The 22165-nt window shown below is 42.7% G+C and overlaps 1 protein-coding gene across 1 annotated transcript; it reads right to left on the bottom strand.

The window, feature by feature from the left end:
- Positions 1 to 19875: 19875 nt before the first annotated feature.
- On the bottom strand, positions 19876 to 21637 carry LOC117885404 (olfactory receptor 5A1-like; the record flags this gene model as incomplete). The annotated part of the gene is given in 3 exon segments (XM_034786712.1): positions 19876 to 20498; positions 20501 to 20749; positions 21580 to 21637. Coding segments are annotated over 3 exon segments (930 nt in total), but the record flags the coding sequence as incomplete, so codon positions are not given.
- Between the last annotated feature and the right edge of the window lie 528 nt (positions 21638 to 22165).

The raw sequence follows: 22165 nt of genomic DNA, 5'->3' as shown, positions 1-22165 counted from the left end.
CCGACGATCTAGCCAGCTTTCTCTCCACCTTACAGCCCATTCATCCAGCCCATACTTCTTTAACTTGGTGGCAAGAATACTGTGGGAGACCGTATCAAAAGCTTTGATAAAGTCAAGGAATAACACATCCACTGCTTTCCCCTCATCCACAGAGCCAGTAATCTCATCATAGAAGGCAATTAGGTTAGTCAGGCACGACTTCCCCTTGGTGAATCCATGCTGACTCTTCGTAATCACTTTCCTCTCCTCTAAGTGTTTCATAATTGACTCCTTGAGGACCTGCTCCATGATTTTTCCAGGAACTGAGGTGAGGCTGACTGGCCTGTAGTTCCCCAGATCCTCCTTCTTCCCTTTTTTAAAGATGGGCACTATATTAGCCTTTTTCCAGTCATCTGGGACCTCCCTCGATCGCCATGAGCTTTCAAAAATAATGGCTAATGGCTCTGCAATCTCATCCGCCAACTCCTTTAGCACCCTCGGGTGCAGCGCATCCGGCCCCATGGACTTGTGCATGTCCAGATTTTCTAAATAGTCCCGAACCACTTCTTTCTGCACAGAGTGCTGGTCACCTTCTCCCCATATTGTACTGGCCAGTGCAGCAGTCTGGGAGCTGACCTTGTTCGTGAAGACAGAGGCAAAAAAGTACATTAGCTTTTTCCACATCCTCTGTCACTAGGTTGCCTCCCTCATTCAGTAAGGGGCCCACACTTTCCTTGACTTTCTTCTTGTTGCTAACATACCTGAAGAAACCCTTCTTGTTACTCTTAACATCTCTTGCTAGCTGCCACTCCAAGTGTGATTTGGCCTTCCTCTTTTCACTCCTGCATGCCTGAGCAATATTTTTATACTCCTCCCTGGTCATTTGTCCAATCTTCCACTTCTTGTAAGCTTCTTTTTTGCGTTTAAGATTTCACTGTTTAGCCAAGCTGGTCTCCTGCCATATTTTCTATTGTTTCTACACATCGGGATGGTTTGTTCCTGCAACCGCAATAAGGATTCTTTAAAATACAGCCAGCTCTACTGGATCCCTTTGCCCTTCAGAACACAACGCCATCTACAGCCTCAGAAACAACCCTGACATCATAATCAAAAAGGCTGACAAAGGAGGTGCTGTCGTCATCATGAATAAATTGGAATATGACCAGGAGGCTGCTAGACAGCTCTCTAACACCACATTCTACAGGCCATTATCCTCTGATCCCACTGAGGATTACCTAAAGAAACTACACCATCTGCTAAAAAAACTCCCTGACAAAGCACAGGAACAAATCTGTACAGACACATGCCTAGAACCCCGACCAGGGGTATTCTATTTGCTACCCAAGATCCATAAACCTGGATATCCTGGATGCCCCATCATCTCAGGCATTGGCACCCTAACATCAGGCTTGTCTGGTTATGTAGACTCTCTCCTCAGACCCTAAGCTACCAGCACTCTCAGCTATCTTCGAGACACCACTGACTTCCTGAGGAAACTACAATCCATCGGTGATCTTCCAGAAAACACCATCCTGGCCACTATGGACGTAGAAGCCCTCTACACCAATATTCCACACAAAGATGGACTACAAGCTATCAGGAACAGTATCCCTGATAATGTCACAGCTAACCTGGTGGCTGAACTTTGTGATTTTGTCCTCACCCACAACTATTTCACATTTGGGGACAATATATACCTTCAAGTCAGCGGCACTGCTATGGGTACCCGCATGGCCCCACAATATGCCAACATTTTTATGGCTGACTTAGAACAACGCTTCCTTAGCACTCGTCCCCTAATGCCACTACTCTACTTGCGCTACATTGATGACATCTTCATCATCTGGACCCATGGAAAAGAAGTCCTTGAGGAATTTCACCATGATTTCAATAATTTCCATCCCACCATCAACCTCAGCCTAGATCACTCCACACAAGCGGTCCATTTCCTGGACACTACTGTGCTAATAAGCGATGGTCACATAAATACCACCCTATACCGGAAACCTACTGACCGCTACACTTACGTACATGCCTCCAGCTTCCATCCAGGACACACCACACGATCCATTGTCTACAGCCAAGCTCTAAGATATAACCACATTTGCTCCAATCCCTCGGATAGAGACAAGCACCTACAAGATCTCTATCAAGCATTCTTAAAACTACAATACCCACCTGCTGAAGTGAAAAAACAGATTGACAGAGCCAGACGAGTACCCAGAAGTCACCTCCTACAAGACAGGCCCAACAAAGAAAATAACAGAACACCACTAGCTGTCACCTTCAGCCCCCAACTAAAACCTCTCCAGCGCATCATCAGAGATCTACCCCTATCCTAAAAGATGATCCTTTACTCTCACAGATCTTGGGAGACAGACCTGTCCTCGCTTACAGACAACCCCCCAACCTAAAGCAAATACTCACCAGCAACCACACATCACTGAACAAAACCACTAACCCAGGAACCTATCCTTGTAACAAACCCCAATGCCAACTCTGTCCACATATCTATTCAAGTGACATCATCATAGGACCTAATCACATCAGCCATACCATCAGGGGCTCGTTCACCTGCACATCTACCAATGTGATATATGCCATCATGTGCCAGCAATGCCCCTCTGCCATGTACATTGGCCAAACCGGACAGTCTCTACGCAAAAGAATTAATGGACACAAATCTGACATCAGGAATCAAAATACTCAAAAACCAGTGGGAGAACACTTTAACCTGTCTGGTCATTCAGTGACAGACCTGTGGGTGGCTATATTACAACAGAAAAACTTCAAAAACAGATTCCAACGAGAGACTGCTGAGCTAGAATTGATATGCAAACTAGACACAATCAACTCCGGTTTGAATAAGGACTGGGAGTGGCTGAGCCATTACAAACATTGAATCTATCTCCCCTTGTAAGTATTCTTACACTCCTTAACTGTCTGTACTGGGCTAGCTTGATTATCACTTCAAAAGTTTTTTTCTCTTAATTAATTGGCCTCTCAGAGTTGGTAAGACAACTCCCCCCTGTTTATGCTGTCTGTATGTGTGTATATATATCTCCTCAATATATGTTCCATTCTATATGCATCCGAAGAAGTGGGCTGTAGTCCACGAAAGCTTATGCTCTAATAAATTTGTTAGTCTCTAAGGTGCCACAAGTACTCCTGTTCTTCTTTTTGCGGATACAGACTAACACGGCTGCTACTCTGAAATTTGCCCTTCATGTTATTCTCCCAGGGGATCCTGCCCATCTCTTCCCTGAGGGAGTCAAAGTCTGCTTTTCTGAAGTCCAGGGTCCGTATTCTGCTGCTCTCCTTTCTTCCTTGAGTCAGGATCCTGAACTCGACCATCTCATGGTCACTGCCTCCCAGGTTCCCATCCACTTTTGCTTCCCCTACTAATTCTTCCCTGTTTGTGAGCAGCAGGTCAAGGAAAGCTCTGCCCCTAGTTGGTTCCTCCAGCACTTGCACCAGGAAATTGTCCCCTACACTTCCCAAAAACTTCCTGGATTGTCTGTACACCTCTGTATTGCTCTCCCAGCAGATATCAGGGTGATTAAAGTCTCCCATGAGAACCAGGGCCTGCGATCTAGCAACTTCTGCTAGTTGCCAGAAGAAAGCCTCGTCCACCTCATCCCCATGGTCTGGTGGTCTATAGCAGACTCCAACCACTACATCACCCTTGTTGCTCACAGTTCTCAACTTTATCCAGAGACTCTCAGGTTTTTCTGCAGTTTCATACCGGAGCTCTGAGCAGTCATACTCCTCTCTTACATACAACGCAACTCCCCCACCTTTTCTGCCCTTCTTGTCCTTCCTGAACAGTTTATATCCATCCATGACAGTACTCCAGTCATGTGAGTTACCCCACCAAGTCTCTGTTATTCCAATCACATCATAGTTCCCTGACTGTGCCAGGACTTCCAGTTCTCCCTGCTTGTTTCCCAGGCTTCTTGCATTTGTGTATAGGCACTTAAGATAACTCATCGATCATCCCTCTTTCTCAGCATGAGACAGGAGTCCTCCCCTCTTGCGCTCTCCTGCTTGTGCTTCCTCCCAGGATACCATTTCCCCACTTACCTCAGGGCTTTGGTCTCCTTCCCCCGGTGAACCTAGTTTAAAGCCCTCCTCAGTAGGTTAGCCAGCCTGCTGGCGAAGATGCTCTTCCCTCTCTTCGTTAGGTGGAGCCCGTCTCTGCCTAGCACTCCTCTTTCTTGGAACACCATCCCATGGTCGAAGAATCCAATAACTTCTCTCCGACACCACCTGCGTAGCCATTTGTTGACTTCCACGATTCGACGGTGTCTACCCAGGCCTTTTCCTTGCACAGGGAGGATGGACGAAAACACTACTTGTGCCTCAAACTCCTTTATCCTTCTTCCCAGAGCCACGTAGTCTTCAGTGATCTGCTCAAGGTCATTCTTGGCAGTATCATTGGTGCCCATGTGGAGAAGCAGGAAGGGGTAGTGATCCGAGGGCTTGATGAGTCTCGGCAGTCTCTCCGTCACATCGTGTATCCTAGCTCCTGGCAAGCAGCAGACCTCTCTGTTTTCCCGGTTGGGGCGGCAGATAGATGACTCAGTCCCCCTGAGGAGGGAGTCCCCAACCACCACCACCCTCCTCCTCCTCTTGGGAGTGGTGGTCATGGACATCCCTAGGACAGTGCATCTTTTGCCTTCCAATCGGTGGAGTCTCCTTCTGCTCCCTTCCCTCAGATGGGTCATCTAGTCCACTCTCCACATTAGTACCTGTAGAGAGAACATGGAAACGATTGCTCACCTGTATCTCCATTGCTGGTGCATGGACACTCCTCTTTCTCCTTCTGGAGGTCACATGCTGTCAAACTTCTTCACCATCCTTCTGTGCCTGCTGCACCTGCTCTGAATCTTCAGAACATTGTGGCCGTAGAAGCATCTCCTGACGTCTGTCCAGGAAATCTTCATTTTCCCTTGTGCAACTCAGTGTCGATACTCGTTTCTCCAGCCCTCGAACCTTCTCTTCCAATATGGAGACCAGCTTTCACTTTGTACAGACAAAGTCGCTTCTGTCCTGTGGAAGAAAGACAAACATGGCACAACCTGTACAGGTTACAACAGCTGATCGCTCACCTTCCATATCACCTTCCTCTTAAGAGCTTCCTCAACTGTTGCAGGAACTACTCAGAGAAACCTGCAGATGAAAGCCTTAATGAGCTCTCCCCAGGCAAACTCCCAGGCAAACTCCCTCTGTTAGCCTCTGCTGTTTGCCGCTCAGCTGGTTCACTGCTGACTGCCCTTATATATCAGTCAGGCCCACTCAAGGCCCACCTGGAACAAAGTACTCCCAATTCACACTTTTCAAACAAACAAGCAAGCAATCAAGCACACAGTCAAACTGACCAACTGTCCCAGCAGGAGACACTCAGATACTCACCAACACAGCCCCCTAATGCAGCACTTAGCGTACCTCCTCTCGGACAGCTCCCAGGCAAACTCCCTCTGTTAGCCTCTGCTGTTCGCTGCCGTAGTGCAGACACAGCCTACGCACCCTACCAGGTTATTCATTGTTTGACACTTCCACACCTTTGGAGTTCAGACTGGAAAACTGGGTTTGCCCCAGGTGGCAGGGCCATTGTGAAAGGGGGATTGTGGAAAGATGTCTCACCAACGTGCATGCCCCCTTATGGCTTGTGTGTTGTTGCAGGGCCCTTTCCTCAGTCACCTCCACCAGACACCTTTCAGGCCTATTAGTGGTCCATTCATTTTGTGACTTGACCCACTCTCCAGGACACTTTCTGTCCCATCCTTGCAGGCGTAAAACAAAGAGTCCAGCAAAATACAAAGAAACAAATTCTTCTGCCCTTCCTGGGTCCAGTCCTTAGCAAACTCTTCATCATCTCTCCAGGCTGTGGAAAATTATGTCCTGATCTACTACAGAGTGCTTCCCCACAGGGCTTTATTTCTGGAGGCCCAGCTCCTCCAAAGTCGCTGACCCTCAGGGATGCTCCCTAGAATCCTTCTCTCAGGCATGCTTCAGGAGTCTCTTCACCCCTGTTGCCCTTCCCCCTTCAGGGCCAATGCCAGGGTACAAACTCCCTCTGTAGTCTTTACTGCTGCTGGCCTCTCTGACAGAGCTCCCATTTCAGGAGAGAACACCAAGCCCTATTCTCTCCCCCAGTCTCCTTCCCTAGGAGAGACGATCATGATTCCTAGCCACTCACTCTCTTCCCTCTTATTGCCCTGAAGTCCTTCCTTTATATTAGCCAGCCCCCCACTGGGTCTCATCTTTAATTAAGCCTGCCACATACTTCAGGTACCATCAGGTGAACTAATTGTGCTCTCCAGCACCCCTTAATCTAGGTTGGGATTTATTCATCCCATCACAGCAAGTGCATCATTTGAATGTATGATCATGAAAGTTTAATGACCCTTTGTTGTTAGCCCTGCACTACCTCCACTTGGAATGTTAGTCCAGGGTGGGTGTAAAAAGACAGCAGTAAGGCAAAGACCAGCTTTACAGTCAAAATAAAGTGTACAATCTGACACAGACAAGCATGGAGAATTCCCAGTATCCACCAGCAGTCATAAGATGTACATGGAATGATTTCCGCCAAATGGTCACACAGACCTTTTTTTACCTTTTTCCATTTTGCCACTGAAAAAATGGATAAAGGGGACAAAAAGGAAGGGTTGGAGGAAATAACTCTAAAATCTTTTATAAAAAATCTGATTTCATTAAAATATTTTTTTAAGAAAATATTTTAATTGTTTTGGTGAAAACTTTTTTTGCAAAATAAAGCCTTTTTTAAATTAAAATTAGTTTGTTTTTTATTTTCATTTTTCTCTATTAGTAAGGTTAAATTCAACCTTGATTACCTTTGAGCAACTTAGGATACAGATATTTAGACACCTAATGGATCTCTCAATAGTATCTAGATGCCTAACTCTCATTGGTTGCAATGGAACCATAGATTCTCTCCGTTTAATTTTGTCCTAAATAAATTGGCTCACAGTGTCTGCATTCTTGTGCAAAGCACAAATTTACTTAACCCCTTTCTCAGGCCCTCTTTTACCTCCCAGTTTCTCAGGCTGTAGATGAGGGGATTAAGCAAGAGAGACCATATAGAAACAGAGAACACTTTGTTCAGGTCCCTCAGGGTATCATTTTTAGGTAAGACATACACAATTGTTAGAGTCCCATAGAAAGCTATCACCGCCATGAGGTGAGAGGAGCAGGTAGAGAAGGCCTTTTGCTTCCCAGTGGCAGATGAGATTCTTAGAATGATGGCTATAATAGCAACATATGATAAAACAGTTAATATAAATGGGGAGAGAGTGAAAATCAAGGCGAATATGAAAGCTGTAAGTTCCATTAGGTGGGTATCAGTTCTGGCAAGTTTTAACACAGGGGTGAGATCACAGAAGAAATGGTCAATTTCACTGGGGCCACAGAAAGTTAATTGTGACACCAACAATACTATTGTGCTTATAGCTAGAAATGCACTTATCCAAGAGCCGGCTGCAAGCAGGAGACAGAACCTGCTATTCATAAGGTTTGCATAGTGCAGGCGTTTACATATTGCTAAATACCGATCATTAGACATGGCTGCCAGGAGGTAACATTCTGTAGCTCCCAGAGAACCAAAAAGAAATACATTTGTACCATGCAGCCCCTAAAAGAAATAGTTTTGTCATTAGTTAGGAGACTGGCCAGCATCCTGGGCAGGATGGTGGAGGCGTAGCAGATCTCCAAGCAGGAAAAGTTCCCAAGGAAGAAGTACATGGGGGTGTGAAATTGCTAATCACCCACAACTAGAGCAAAGATGAGGAAGTTCCCAGCCATTGTCACAAAGTAGCTAATCAAAAACAGCAGGAAGAGAGGGATCTGCAGTTCAGGGAGATTTCTGAATCCCAGGAGGATGAATTTTGTGATGGTGGTTTGATTTTCCCACTCTGTGTTTTCTATTGATTGCATCTAAGGGAGAGAAAACTTGGTAATTTTAACTGAACAAGATAACTTAAATTTGTAACTAATATCTTATATTTAATTTTAGTGTTATGATATTCCCTTCTCTCTGCTATTTAGTTGCCCAACAGCTGGGTCTAGAATCCTAATCAGGAAAATGATTTGCCCTCTCTCCCCGGCCACGGCAGTCCCCAAACTGGGGCTGGGAAGAAGGGGAGTTGCCTCCACTGCAGCAGCCACTGAACTGGGACTGGGAAGAAGGAGGGGTCTCTTCCCCCCCAGAGCAGCCACAGAGCTGAGGTTGGGAAGGAGGGCCATCTCTCCCCAGCAGCCGCAGCCCTGGAACTGGGGAAAGCTGCCTCTTTCTCTGGCTGCCACAGCCCTGCACATCCCAAATTCCCCTCATCCCCTCTTCTCATCCCACTGCCCCCTCCCACCCCCTCCCTATTTCTCCCAAGGCCACCACCTCATATGTGTGGCCTTCTCCAGGGTCCAGGCACATAATTAATGGAGCCACACCTGCACAGCTCCACTAATTAGGTGGGTGGCCCTTCATTCTCTTGTGTGTGACTGCCCAGACATGAACCTTAGAGGGAACTATCCACAGACCACCTGAAATGGAGCTTGCAGACCACTGGTGGTCCATGGACCACAGTTTGGGAACCTGTTTTAGAACATCCAATCTTGATTTAAAAATTGCCGGTGATGGAGAGAGAATCAACTACGGATCTTGGTAAATTGTTCCAATCATTAATTACACTCACTATTAAAAATGTACACCTTATTTCCAATCTGAATTTGTCTATCTCCAACTTCCCACCATTGGATGGTGTTAGACCTCAGTCTGCTAGATTGAAGAGACCATTATTAAATATTTGTTCCCCTTGTAGATACTTATAAATTGTAATCGTGTCACCCCTTCACCTTCTATTTGTTAAGGTAAATAGATTGATCTCCTTGAGCTTAGACAGCCAGTGTTGTGTAAAGTTCTCTTGTGCACTGTGAGAATGTTAAGGAATGTCAAAGGAGAACACGTGCATTTGAGTATCCAATATGCAGGAGCTCTGCAGAGGGGTTAACAAAACTCCCCACTATAGAGTAGGTTTGGGGTCAGGATTGATTGGTGACTTACAGGGATACATTTTGGACAGTAGCTTTCCTTTTTTTGTACTTAATGGTCTTGCATATTGTGAAAAGTATTTGTTTAAAAAATCCACTTATGTAATATTGAGGGAAAATAATAAAAATCATAACAAATGAATGTGCCCAGGCACTCTGACAAGATTTTAAAAAGAGGGGTCTGACAAAGTTAATGAGATTTTTGTTCCTCTGTCATTTAAACTACTTTGCAAATTCAACCCAATGGGACTTTTGAGTCGGGTTCCTGAATGTCTGAATTACAAGCTATTCACACATAAGAGAATCTCTCCTGCCCTCATGGAAGTCAGCTGCTAATTAGAAATTGATTTTTAGTGGAAATGGGAAAGAAGTTAATGTTCTGCCCAATGTCATCTATATTTAATCCCTTACTCTCCCAGAGAGAAACTACATCTTTTTCCAATCATCAGTTTATCAAACCTGGGAGCAGACGGATGGACCTTGCACTGCAACCTACATGATTACAAAGGCAGATTCTGTGAAAAGTGAAATCAAAATCTAATGGCATTCTCCAGAGAATGCCCTGCTCCATTGCCTACTCACCACCCAACACACAGACACACAAACACATTCATTCCAAAACCAGGAACTCCTGCCAACACACATGTCATAAATATAAAGGGAAGGGTAACCACCTTTCTGTATACAGTACTATAAAATGCCTCCTGGCCAGAGGCACTAAATCCTCTTACCTATAAAGGGTTAAGAAGCTCAAGTAACTTGGCTGGCACCTGACCAAAAGGACTAATAAGGGGACAAGATACTTACAAATCTGTGGAGGGGAGGCTTTGTTCTGTCTGTTCAGTGTGGCTTTTGCCGGATACAGATCAAAGAAGTAAGCAATCCAACTCCTATAGAGTTAGTAAGTATTTAGCAAGGAAATGTGTTAGATTATCTTTTGTTTTGGCTTGTGAATTTCTCTGGTATTGGGGGGAATGTGTATCCCTGTTTTTTTCTTTTTGTAACTTTAAGGTTTTGCCTAGAGGGAAACCCTCTCTGTTTTGAATCTGATTGCCTGTGAAATTATCTTCCTGAAGGGTTAAAATCCATGTGCATTTTATATAACAACCTGGTATATGGATTGTGCCAGCTCTTTTTCAGACCCGAAGTCCAGAGTTTGGTTAAGAGACCAGAGGCCTAGCTAATAGTGATTAGCTAAGAGAAAGCAGAATAAACAAGATAACATTGCCTTTGCTAAGATCTGCTTGGTCAGTAGAAATGGCAGATGTTGAAGCAATAACTGAATAATTATGTTTCATTCAATGTTTCAAATTGAACAAAGGATCCCTGTTCTGATTGTGTTTCTCCTGAAGGGAAAACAGTCTTCCCACAGATCCAGCCTTGAGTTTATGAAAATTGGCACATGTCAGTATAATGATATGGCATCCTTCCACCTCTCTTCCAAGGGACCAATGCCCTGCCTTAAGACATAAAGGAGACAATCTGTATTAACATATCCTTTCACTGTTTCTTTGCTTTAACCCCTAGGAATGTATCTGTTGGACAATCAAAGGAGTTACTCCATTCCTATGGACCCCAAATCAGAATTCAACATATATATTTTATACTAATAACATTTTATCAAAGTATTAATTAAATGTTAACTTGCTAACTTGAGACCATGGGCGGAGACATTATGTAAACTTTTTAACCATTGGCTACTGTGCTATCTTGTCTTGCTGTAAAACCTATCCCAGGTGTGGAACTGCCGACCCGGTCACTTTCCCCCGCCCATGGTAAATCTATATATTCCATTGTAATCAATTGATTGACAGTGTCTCTGAGCCTGATAAGCCAGGTGACACTCCCCCAGCGCTATGTGTAATAAACCCCTATGCTTTGACCTCTACACGGTGTGGATTTATGTCCTTCACTTTCATTCTAATCTTATAGAGGTACTCCTTTCACCTTTATTCATTCTAATAAAGTCCTTTTTTTTAAGAATCTGATTGATTTTTTTAGTATACTAAAAACCCAAGGGTGGTCTGTGCTCATCTTGTTTATTCTCAAGCCTCCCCAGGAAAGGGGGTGAAGGGCTTGGGGGGATATTTTGGGGAAATAGGACTCCAAGTGGTCCTTTGCCTGATTGTTTGTTTGAATCACTTGGTGGTGGCAGCGTCTACCTAATCCAAGATACAAGGGAGAATTTGTGCCTTGGGGAATTTTTAACCTAAGCTGGTAGAAATAAACTTAGGGGGTCTTTCATGAGGGTCCCCACATCTGTACCCTAAAGTTCAGAGTGGGGAGGGAACCCTGACAACACACTAATTGATCCCAGTTTTCTCCATGCTGCCTTGAGAAAGAGAGAAAGAGAGAGTTGTGTAGTTTAAGAAGTCAGTGGGACTCTGCACAGAGACCGACTCCTAGATAAGCAGGGCAGAATCTGGTCCTTTGGAATAAAAAGGATAATACAAGATTAAAATGAATAAAAATATAAATCAACTCACCTGCCTCTTAAAAGTGGATCATAACTCTGATGAGAGATCCTGACCTGTGATTTCCCCTTTTTGTTTTCTTAGTCTCTTTATATATCTATCTATTGATTAGTCTATCTAATTTCTTTATCTGCAACTGGTATACAGCATCTAAGGATGTTCAATATTCTTTACAAGGAGCAATGAGACCCTTCAAGGTGTTCAGAGTTATCAGTGGGAGTGGAGCAAAGACCCTTTCCTCAGCAGACTGAGAGCTGATTTCTTGAGAGCTGTTTAAATGCTGTCTTCTTCCCCCAGGGACAAGATCCCTGAAGTTCACTCACTGTAACAAGCTACTTGTAACAATGTGCTGGGTCAGCCCTTAAGCTACAGCGTATGGTTCATAAAAATGAGAGCACTTTGTCTTCGACTATACAAATAGCCCAAGTGATTTAGGTATTCAATATCAGGGACAGTCAGTAAAAGGGCATATATTTGGGCTCCTGTTTGAAAAGTAGTGCAAGGAGATGGACATCAAAATAGCAAATCATTTAATCTTGCTTAGATTCCTGTGAAGATGATAGCCATAGTGTATGACTACCACAAGAGGGCAGCAGAAGAGAAAACATGGGAAATGCTGAGCCATTTTTGAACTTCACCAATGGATGGACACACAGGTTAAGGAATGAGAAAGGAGTAAATACGTTATTAAATGGAAGGGAAAAGTCAGAGGTGAGATAAAGGAGCAGCTATATTGCATACAGCTCGGCAAAATTTTTCATAAAAATAATTTATTCTCTGATAAAAGCAGTTTTCTTCAATCCTGTATTATTTGCAAATGTGAACCCTATTCACCAAATATTTTCATTTTTTTCATTGGGAGATGAAGGGAAATCATCATGTGTAACTCTAGCAACACCCCCTCCTCAAGTACCTTCAACCATTGCTTAGGGCACTCAGATGTGGGAGACCCTCATTCATGTCCCAACTCTGCCTGCTGTGGAGAAGAGATTTGAAGTTATGTCTCCCATCTCTTGGGAAAGTGCTTTAATGTCTGGACTATAATGTAGTTTGGGACAGGTATTTCTCAGTCTCTCCCGGTGAAACTGTTCACTCTGTATAAATCAGCAGCACTTCAGCTGCAGCAGAGACATGTGGCTACAATGCAGCCATGGTTGGACATAGAATGGATTTCCATCTTGAATGGTCCCTTACAAACCTCCTTCCTTCCACAAGAATTTGCATGGGAGGATTTTGGTTTTTTAAATTCCTCCAAATTGCATCTTCTGTGGTCAGCCTTGTTCTCTACTTTTTCCTGTCAGATTTATAAACCTTCAGTAGAACAGATTTTTCCTGCCTACTGGACATGACCCTGCCATTGTAGTCCTCTTATCAACAGGTGTAATACCGCAACTTGCGGGAATCGTCTAAGTAGTCCTCATCTGAGACAAAATCAAACTGATGGATGCTAACTATATGCCACCACTTTTGATACTGAAAACCATTTAGTTTCCTCTCCTCCGACAATTTAATGCCTGTGTTTCTGCTCCATATAACAGAGATTACATCATAATAGGAATCAACTTGCATGTCGAACTTTCATCTCTTAGTTGACATATAGACATCCTGCTGCCCAAACAGAGGCATTTGAAGGTGCTGAAATGTCAGTGATGCAAGACTGTTCAGACATGTGACCTCTTTGGATATAAAACCTCCTGCTGTCAAGAAAGAACCCAGTTAGATAAAACTATTCATCCATTCAACATCATTGCCACCTACATGCATCTAAGCCAGGTTATTTGATTCTGTTTTATAAGAGGGATGCAAACCTTTGGATTTATCACCATAGGATCTGCTGTTTTTCTCAGCTCCTCTGGCTTTGGGTGTAGCTGGTCTGTTGTCTCTCCAAGTGAGGCAATATCATCCACATATTCAAGATCCATTGAAGATTAATCTTTAAATTTTTCACCTACTTGGGTGTCATTCCGCCTTGTCATCAGCGAATGCATTTAAAAGGCTAAATAAGAGAATGCATTCCTGGTACACCCTGATTGTACAGAAAACCAGTCTGTAATGCATTTGTTGACTCTCACATAAGTCAATGTACCATAGTACAGTTCCTCCATGAAGCACACAAAGCCATGAAGCACCACATACTAGTGTGGCAGTAACTACAGTCCCGAGTGATGCACTGTGTCAAAAGTGGCTGCCAAGTCTATAAACATGACATTAGCCTCCTTTTGTTGCTCTAGTCATTTTTAAGTAACATCTCAAAGAGCTTTGTAAATAATTAAGTAAAACAGTCATTGGAACAAGACCTGGAACCACTTCCCCAGTGCATGCCCTAACCGCTGCAGTAAAGTGTCATTCTCACTCAAACCCAATGATTGGCTTTAAGGTAGCCACTGGCTGTTGGATAATTGGCATCCTTACTCCTGTAGTAATGATGGCTTTGACCTGCATATTCCCTTTATGTCCTTCCAAAGAGATTGTCCATTTCTTTCATGATTTTATGCCTCTATTACAACTCACCTGTACTGATATCCAGCTGGTTGAATATTTGTCTTTCATAGTGTCTGCCTTAATGGGTGTGGTCCATTTCTATTAATCCTGGCTTTCTACTAGAAGATCATCATGACCATCTGAAGGATCCCTTCACCAGGGAAGAGGAAAGCCTTTTCTACTTTCATTTCACACCTCCAGGTTATTTCCATTTTTATGGGACTCTCATTGTATCTGGGGCCTCTGTAGGAAACCAATCAGCAGATTTAAACACGGTCTTCTGCATGCTCTCTATATAGTAATACCATCCATGTCCAGCCACCTCATCTACAACCCGAGGAACAAGGAGGTCAAAGATGCCCTGGCAAGGGTTGGAAGCAAAGTGGTGACTTTCCTAATGAAGATCAATATTCCATAAGGTGACACAAATGATTGGAATCAGAGAGGAGTGAGCACCTCAGGTGTTCTGAAGGTTCAGTGTGGAGGAGATCAAAGATGCCCCGGGAAGATGTGCAAGTAAAAGAGCTGCTTTAAGAAAGAAAAGTGATGTCCCTACTGCAAAATTGGGAGGGGACAAAACCAATCACATACTCTAATCTAATCTAATCTAATCTAATCTAATCTAATCTAATCTATTTAATTAGTGACATATAGGGAGTTCCTCTTTAGTAACTGTTAAGATTGATTCTGGATATGTCAATATTCTGGTGATTTCTGTACCATATAATGGAATGGACATTTCACCCAAGGAGTCTCTCTCGGTTGTAGAACCCACCTTCCTAGGGGAAAAGGGGAGTGGCCCTTTCCAATAGTTGCAGAAAAAATTGTATACTTTTGCTAGCTCTCACTGAGCTAGTTCTCTAAAAATAGCAATATACCTGAGATAATATGGGTGGTGGTAAGTGGCAGCATGGGCTAGTCATGCCACATACATACCCATGAGGTTCACACAGGATTGTACACCGTGGAACTGGCCTGTGCCATTTCACACTGCCCAGGCTACTATGGCTACACTGCTAATTTTAGCATGATGGCTCAAGCTAGTGTAAATATGGGAAGCACACTCCTAGTTTGTAGAATAGATATAGCCTTAATGGACATGAAGAGACAATTACTTAAAGTCTGAAGCCTGCTGCCATTGGGAAGCAGTAGAATCAGTTTGAACAGAGTGGGTCACAGTGAGAGAACCTGAGTGAGACTTACATGGACACAGAGGACAATCTTATATGTCAGGCTGTCTTTCTACTCCATCTCCCCATGGCTCAGATATCTGGTCAGAATATCTCTCAGCATTAGGATGAAAAAGTTCCAGGATTCCAGGAGTAAGTGAGGGTGTCAGCCATGATGGTGTCGCTCACTGCAGTGGCAAACTTTTTTACCCAAAGTATCTTTATTTAAGAACCCCAAAGGCAGTCATGGCTGCAATAGCCCATCCCCTCATTATTTTGTCCAACAATTAGGCTGAGTTTCTTATACACTGATTTTGATTCAGTGACTTTTTGGTATTATTTATGAGGTATCAGTTTAACACAGTCCATCGGTTATATTAGGAGTCATTTTTGTTTCAACTATTTCTGTCTTTGTGTCTCCCCTTTGAAATTTTTCCATCAACATTTGTTGTTACAGGTTATTGTGACATTTTATGAACTCTCACATATTTTTTTACAGCTGAGCTCACAATGTGGGTAAATTTATATGCCCAATTATTACAACATGTATTCAACTCTGCAATCCAACTGTGAAGTTATTTTCCCCAAATTACAGAAGATTATTATTCTCATTCCTCTTTGAAGCACCAATGATGTTTGTCTCTGTGCCTTTAAGAAGGAATTGAAGAGAGTATATGCCACAAAGAGCTTAAATATAACCAAGGATGACACTGGAGAAACCATTTCTTTATTTTTTATAGTACAAGAGGACAAGAAACACTCAAGGAATTACACTGGGGAAGTTCTCTTGCATGTGTTATACAGGAGGTCAGACTAGATTATTAGAATGATCCCTTCTGATCTCTGAAACTATGAGGTTAGTGTCTTGTACAAATATTTGCGATGAAAACAAAAAACCTGTCACACAGGAAATTCCATATTGTGACATTTGTTTTAACTTCGAAATGGACAAAAAATTTGAAATGTTAAAATTTTTGTGTGATGAAACATTCTAAAATATTTGGATGCAGAAATGCCAAACATTTCCTTTGGGCATTTTTGATTGAAACAAAACATGTCCTCTTGAAATGTCCATTTCAAATGAAAATTTTCCTTTGGAATGAATATACTGACTTCAAATGACGTTGAGTTGAGTAATTTTATTTTCCATTTAAGAAAAAAATGTCAATCCAAAATGAAGGTTTTCATTTCAATTTCACATTTTGAAACAAAAACTTTCATTTCTTTTTGAGTGGGCAAATTTCCCAAGAGAAAATCAAGGATGTGTTTTTTTTGTTTGTTTTTCAAAATTCAGATTTTCCCACCGAAAATTTCAGATTAGAAAAAAAATGAGACATTTTTTTTACCAGAACTAACAAACAAACAGTAATCAGCATTCCTGTGATAAAGAATTTACAGTCCATCAGAATGATGCTTAGTAGGCAGGACAGCCCACAAAATCACAAGGTAAGAGTAGCTAAGTCTTGCTATTTGTTATCCAATGAACTGGTTGCAATAGATTTTAATTTTGATGAGTAACAGGAATGTAATTCTCTCATGAAAATATTTCCATTTTCAACCAGTTCTATTTTTGTGTGTGAAGAAGGTGAAAGAAGATATGTTTCTAGTGAAAATGGGAGGAGAAGGTGGTGTTTTTTTTAACTGTGACAGGGATTGCATTCCATCGCCAGTAAGCTGGCATGGGAAGCATTATTGGTCAACCAGTGGGTACATGGATGGTATTGTGGTTGAACCAACTGAATGGTGCAGGAAGAGTTCAGGCTTCAATGTCTTGCTCGCCACAGACTTTCTGGTTAACTTTGGGCACTTTGCTGGGGCTAAGTTTTTCCCATCCAATAGGAGTTGGGCACCTAACTCATCTAAACTCTTTTGAAAATCCCAGCCTGCTAGCTGACTCTTGATTTACCCCAGATCATATCTATGTAAGTCCAACTTTGACAACAGTTGGATTCTGAGTCATATTTTCATTTGCTGGGGCAAGATCCTCATCTGGCATATATCTGTAGCTCTGTTTATTTCAGTGGAGCTACGCTGCTTTATACTAGCTGGGTGAGCATGAATTTCACCTGGGTGCAGAGTGCCAGCACGACTTCCTACTACATTTGGGGCTTAAGTGGAAACTCAGAGATACACAAGTCTTTCCAGCTCAACATAGAGTGAAATTTGGGAACAAAATAATTTTAGAATATGGACACTATTGGCCAGAGCCCCACTTGAGGTCAATGCATCTAGCTCCATTCACTTATTGGCACTACATCAAGGACTAGATTCACTAAGGGAAGCAGTCATTGTGATGTTCACAAAAAGAAGAACAGGAGTACTTGTGGCACCTTAGAGACTAACAAATTTATTAGAGCATAAGCTTTCGTGGACTACAGCCCACTTCTTCGGATGCATATAGAATGGAACATATATGGAGGTCCATTCCATACGGCTAAATGCAGTGCCTTGCATAATGACAAGTTTCAGAGTAACAGCCGTGTTAGTCTGTATCCGCAAAAAGAAGAACAGGAGTACTTGTGGCACCTTAGAGACTAACAAATTTATTAGAGCATAAGCTTTCGTGGACTACAGCCCACTTCTTCGGATGCATATAGAATGGAACATATAATGATTTCCATTCCATACGGCTAAATGCAGTGCCTTGCATAATGACAAGTTTCAGAGTAACAGCCGTGTTAGTCTGTATCCGCAAAAAGAAGAACAGGAGTACTTGTGGCACCTTAGAGACTAACAAATTTATTAGAGCATNATCCGAAGAAGTGGGCTGTAGTCCACGAAAGCTTATGCTCTAATAAATTTGTTAGTCTCTAAGGTGCCACAAGTACTCCTGTTCTTCTTTTTGCGGATACAGACTAACACGGCTGTTACTCTGAAAATTGTGATGTTCAGCGTTGCAGCATCTAACTTTTAGGTGCCTACAAAACCACTAGATTTGCAAAGCCTGAGTTGGGCACCCAGGCTTTCTGCACATTGAAAGGTAAGAAACAATCACTTACAAATGGGATTTAATAAAAGCCAAAATGAAAGGTGGTTTCCTAGCCAATGGGAGATGCCAAGGAGAGGGGAGCATTCTAAACCCTGCTGCTATCAACCCTCCTGAAGAGAGGCATCTCTTTCTGCTTGGAATTTTTAGCTGGGATCCTTCTAACCTTACCTAAGGTGTTTTTTTAGAAGAAGCAAGGGAAGAGGAAGAGAAGAAATAATCAGAAGTAGACAGCTAATAGCTTCTATCCCAGTCATTAGGGCAGTGACCTGGGATGTGGGAGAGCCCAGCTTCAAGTGTCTGAGGAGAAATGATTTAAATGGAATCTGCCACCTCCCATGTGGGTGCCTTAACCAGTGAGATATAGGATATCCTGATGTGTTTCTCAATCACTCCTCTCCAAGCCTCAGTCATTCTTTGGGAAATGAGTCATTGGCTCCAGTAATTTATTAAGTAATATTATTAAAAAATTCTAGTGATTTTATTATGGATGAATTCAGAAAGATAATGCAGATGTAAAATAGGGTTCTCAACAAATTAGTCAAACAAATGCAATTAATTGACAAAGAGATTCATTTTATGGAATTGGCCAGATACCCAGCTTTTTGTAATTTGACCAGGGCTCCTGTCATAAACATACACCTAAGGGTACCATATCTCCTTTACCTGTAAAGGGTTAAGAAGCTCAAATAACTTGGCTGGCACCTGACCAAAAGGACCAATAAAGGAAGAAGATCCTTTCATATCTGTGGGGGGAGGTTTTTGTTTGTGCCCTTTTTGTGTGTTCTCTCTCAGACAGAGAGAGGCCAGAGCAGGAAAAACACGTCTCATAAAACCCTACCTGAAATAAGCATCTAAGATAACAAATTGTAAGTAATAGCAAGGAAATGCATTAGATTATCTTTTGTTTTAGCTTGCGAATTTTCCCTATGCTAAGAGGGAGGTTTATTCCTGGTTTTTGTAACTTTGAAGTTTTGCCTAGAGAGGAATCCTCTGTGTTTTAAATCTTATTACCCTGTAAAATTATCTTCCATCTTGATTTTACAGAGGTGTTTCTTTTACTTTTTTATTTATAATAAAGTTCTGCTTTTAAGAATCTGATTGGTTTTTAGTGTCCTAAAACCCCAAGGGTCTGGTCTGTGTTCACCTTGTTTACCTATTTGGTTGGTATATTATTCTCAAGCCTCCCCAGGAAAGGGGGTAAATGGGCTTGGGGGATATTTTGGGGAAACAGGAACTCCAAGTGGTCCTTTTCCTGAATCTTTGTGTAACTCACTTGGTGGTGGCAGCGATACCGTCCAAGGACAAGGAAGAATTTGTGCCTTGGGGAAGTTTTTAACCTAAGCTGGTAGAAATAAGCTTGGGGGTCTTTCATGTGGGTCCCCACATCTGTACCCCAGAGTTCAAAGTGGGGAAGGAACCCCGACAGCTCCATTGAAGAAGGTGGGCCAGATTAAAGAGAGAGAGAGAGGAATGTGTGAATGACTGCAGTATGGTATTTCTTCTAGTATTCACTCTGGATGCAGGAGACCAACAATCCAGTCCCCTTTGATCCACTGACTCTTCTACCGCTGGGTATGTGACCTGCTGAAGTTAATGAAGCCACACTGATTTAGACCAGCTGAGAATTTGACCCAAAGTGTCATTCAGACACGTGAGGTGAGAATCACTTGCTATCCACAGTTTTATGCTCTCTCCTTAAAAAATAAAATCACCAATACTACTTGAAAAACCTGTATTTCCCCAACATTTTCCTTACAGCTGTTTTCACCTCCCTGTTTTTCAGGCTGTAGATGATGGGGTTTAACATGGGGGTCAAGATGCTGTACTGGATGGAGAACATTTCATCCAGAGCCACAGAGGAGACTGAGCTGGGTTTTGTGTACTGAAAAGAAGCTGTAAGGTAGAATACACCAACCACAATCAGGTGGGAACTGCAGGTGGAGAAAGCTTTATGCCTGCCCTCCGCAGAGCGTATCCTCAGGATGGTGGAAACAATGTGAATGTATAAGATCAGGGTGAGGAGAAAGGAGCTTGATCCAAATATCACAATAGAAGTAAGAAGCACCACTTGATTGCTGAGGGTCTCAGTGCAGGACAGATGTAATAGATAAGGGAGCTCACAGCCAAAATTGCTGATTTGATTGGGCCCACAAAAGTGAAATTTCAATGTAAAAGCAGTGTTAAGCAGGGCATGAAAGAAGCCCATAGTCCATGTGCCACTCACCATCTGAACACAAATCCCTTTGTTCATTTTCTCCACGTAATGCAATGGGTCACAGATGGCAACGGAGCGGTCATATGCCATGGCTGAGAGAATGAAAACTTCTGTACCAGCTGAAGGATGATGAAGAATATCTGGCTAATGCAACCACTGACAGAAATAGTTTTGTGCTCTGCTAGGAAGTTCATCAGCATATTAGGCACTGTGACTGAAGAATAGCAGATATCAACAAAAGATAAATGGGACAGGAAAAAGTGCATGGGGGTGTGTAGGTGAGGATCAGCCCTTATCACCAGGATGATCATCATGTTCCCCAAAAGGGTGATTAGGTAAATAACTAAAAACACCAGGAAGAGGAAAATCTGTATCTATGGTTGTCTTAACTATAAAGGGAAGGGTAACAGCCCTCCTGTGTACAATGCTATAAAATCCCTCCTGGCCAGAGACTCCAAAATACTTTTACCTGTAAAGGGTTAAGAAGCTCAGGTAACCTGGCTGACACCTGACCCAAAGGACCAATAAGGGGACAAGATACTTTCAAATCTTGGTGGGGGGAAGGCTTTTGTTTGTGCTCTTTGTTTTGGGGGTTGTTCACTCTTGGGACTGAGAGGGACCAGACATCAATCCAGGCGCTCCAAATCTTTCTGAACAAGTCTCGCATATTTCAAACTTGTAAGTAAACAGACAAGCAAGACGTGTTAGTTTTTATCTTTGTTTTCTCAACTTGTAAATGTACCTTTTCGCTAGAGTATTTATCTCTGTTTGCTGTAACTTTGAACCTAAGGCTAGAGGGGATTCCCCTGGGATCTTTAAGTTTGATTACCCTGTAAAGTTAGTTTCCATCCTGATTTTACAGAGATGATTTTTACCTTTTTCTTTAATTAAAAACCTTCTTTTTAGGAACCTGATTGATTTGTCCTTGTTTTTAGATCCAAGGGGGTTGGATCTTGATCCACCAGGAGTTGGTGAGAGAAAGGAGGGGGGATGGTTAATTTCTCCTTGTTTTAAGATCCAAGGGGTTTGGATCTGTATTCACCAGGGAATTGGTGAAGAGTCTCTCAAGGCTACCCAGGGAAGGGAATTAGCACTTTGGGAGTGGTGGCAGCGGACCAGATCTAAGCTGGTAGTTAAGCTTAGAAGTTTCCATGCAGGCCCCCACATTTGTACCCTAAAATTCAGAGTGGGGAAGCAGCCTTGACAGTGGGTCACTGGAAAATCCCAGGAGAATAAATTCAGTCACCGTTGTTTGATTTTCCATTGATATTCATTCAGAAAATCTGTGACCTGTAGGACCAGAAAAAAATAAATGAAATGAATACATTATAAAAGTAAATTGAAACGGCATGTGGAGGTTAATTGATCAGTAGGATGATCACATAGAGATCCCTATTCTGTCATGTAAATGGTGTCTTTTAGCTAGACAAAATAAGCTAGATTCACACTCAGGTGTCTATCTGCCACTTCAGGCATCTAAATCCCAGAATCAGACCCACTGGGACTCACAGATACACTGCTCAGTGAGGACTGTAGGATAGTATGGTGTGGGGTTCCCTCAAGCTCTTCATTTGAAGCTGTTCTACTATGGACCAATAATTCAAGAGGCATTGGAGCTAAGAGACTAAACGCTGGGTTTGCTGCAGCTGGTGTGAATGCTATAAAGTCTCTCTCCAGCTCTCTCTATTTTTCTGGCCTTTTATCTGTTAACCTGCCTTCCTGACTGCAATGGAGCTACAGTTAAATTACACTGGTGAAGATGTGGCCACTTCCATAAAATTATTTTCTTTGT

The sequence above is a fragment of the Trachemys scripta genome, chromosome 12 (assembly GCF_013100865.1).
Source record: "Trachemys scripta elegans isolate TJP31775 chromosome 12, CAS_Tse_1.0, whole genome shotgun sequence".
NCBI lineage: Eukaryota > Metazoa > Chordata > Testudines > Emydidae > Trachemys > Trachemys scripta.
Note: the sequence above shows the minus strand (reverse complement) of the source record. Positions and strands in the feature narration are given on the sequence as shown.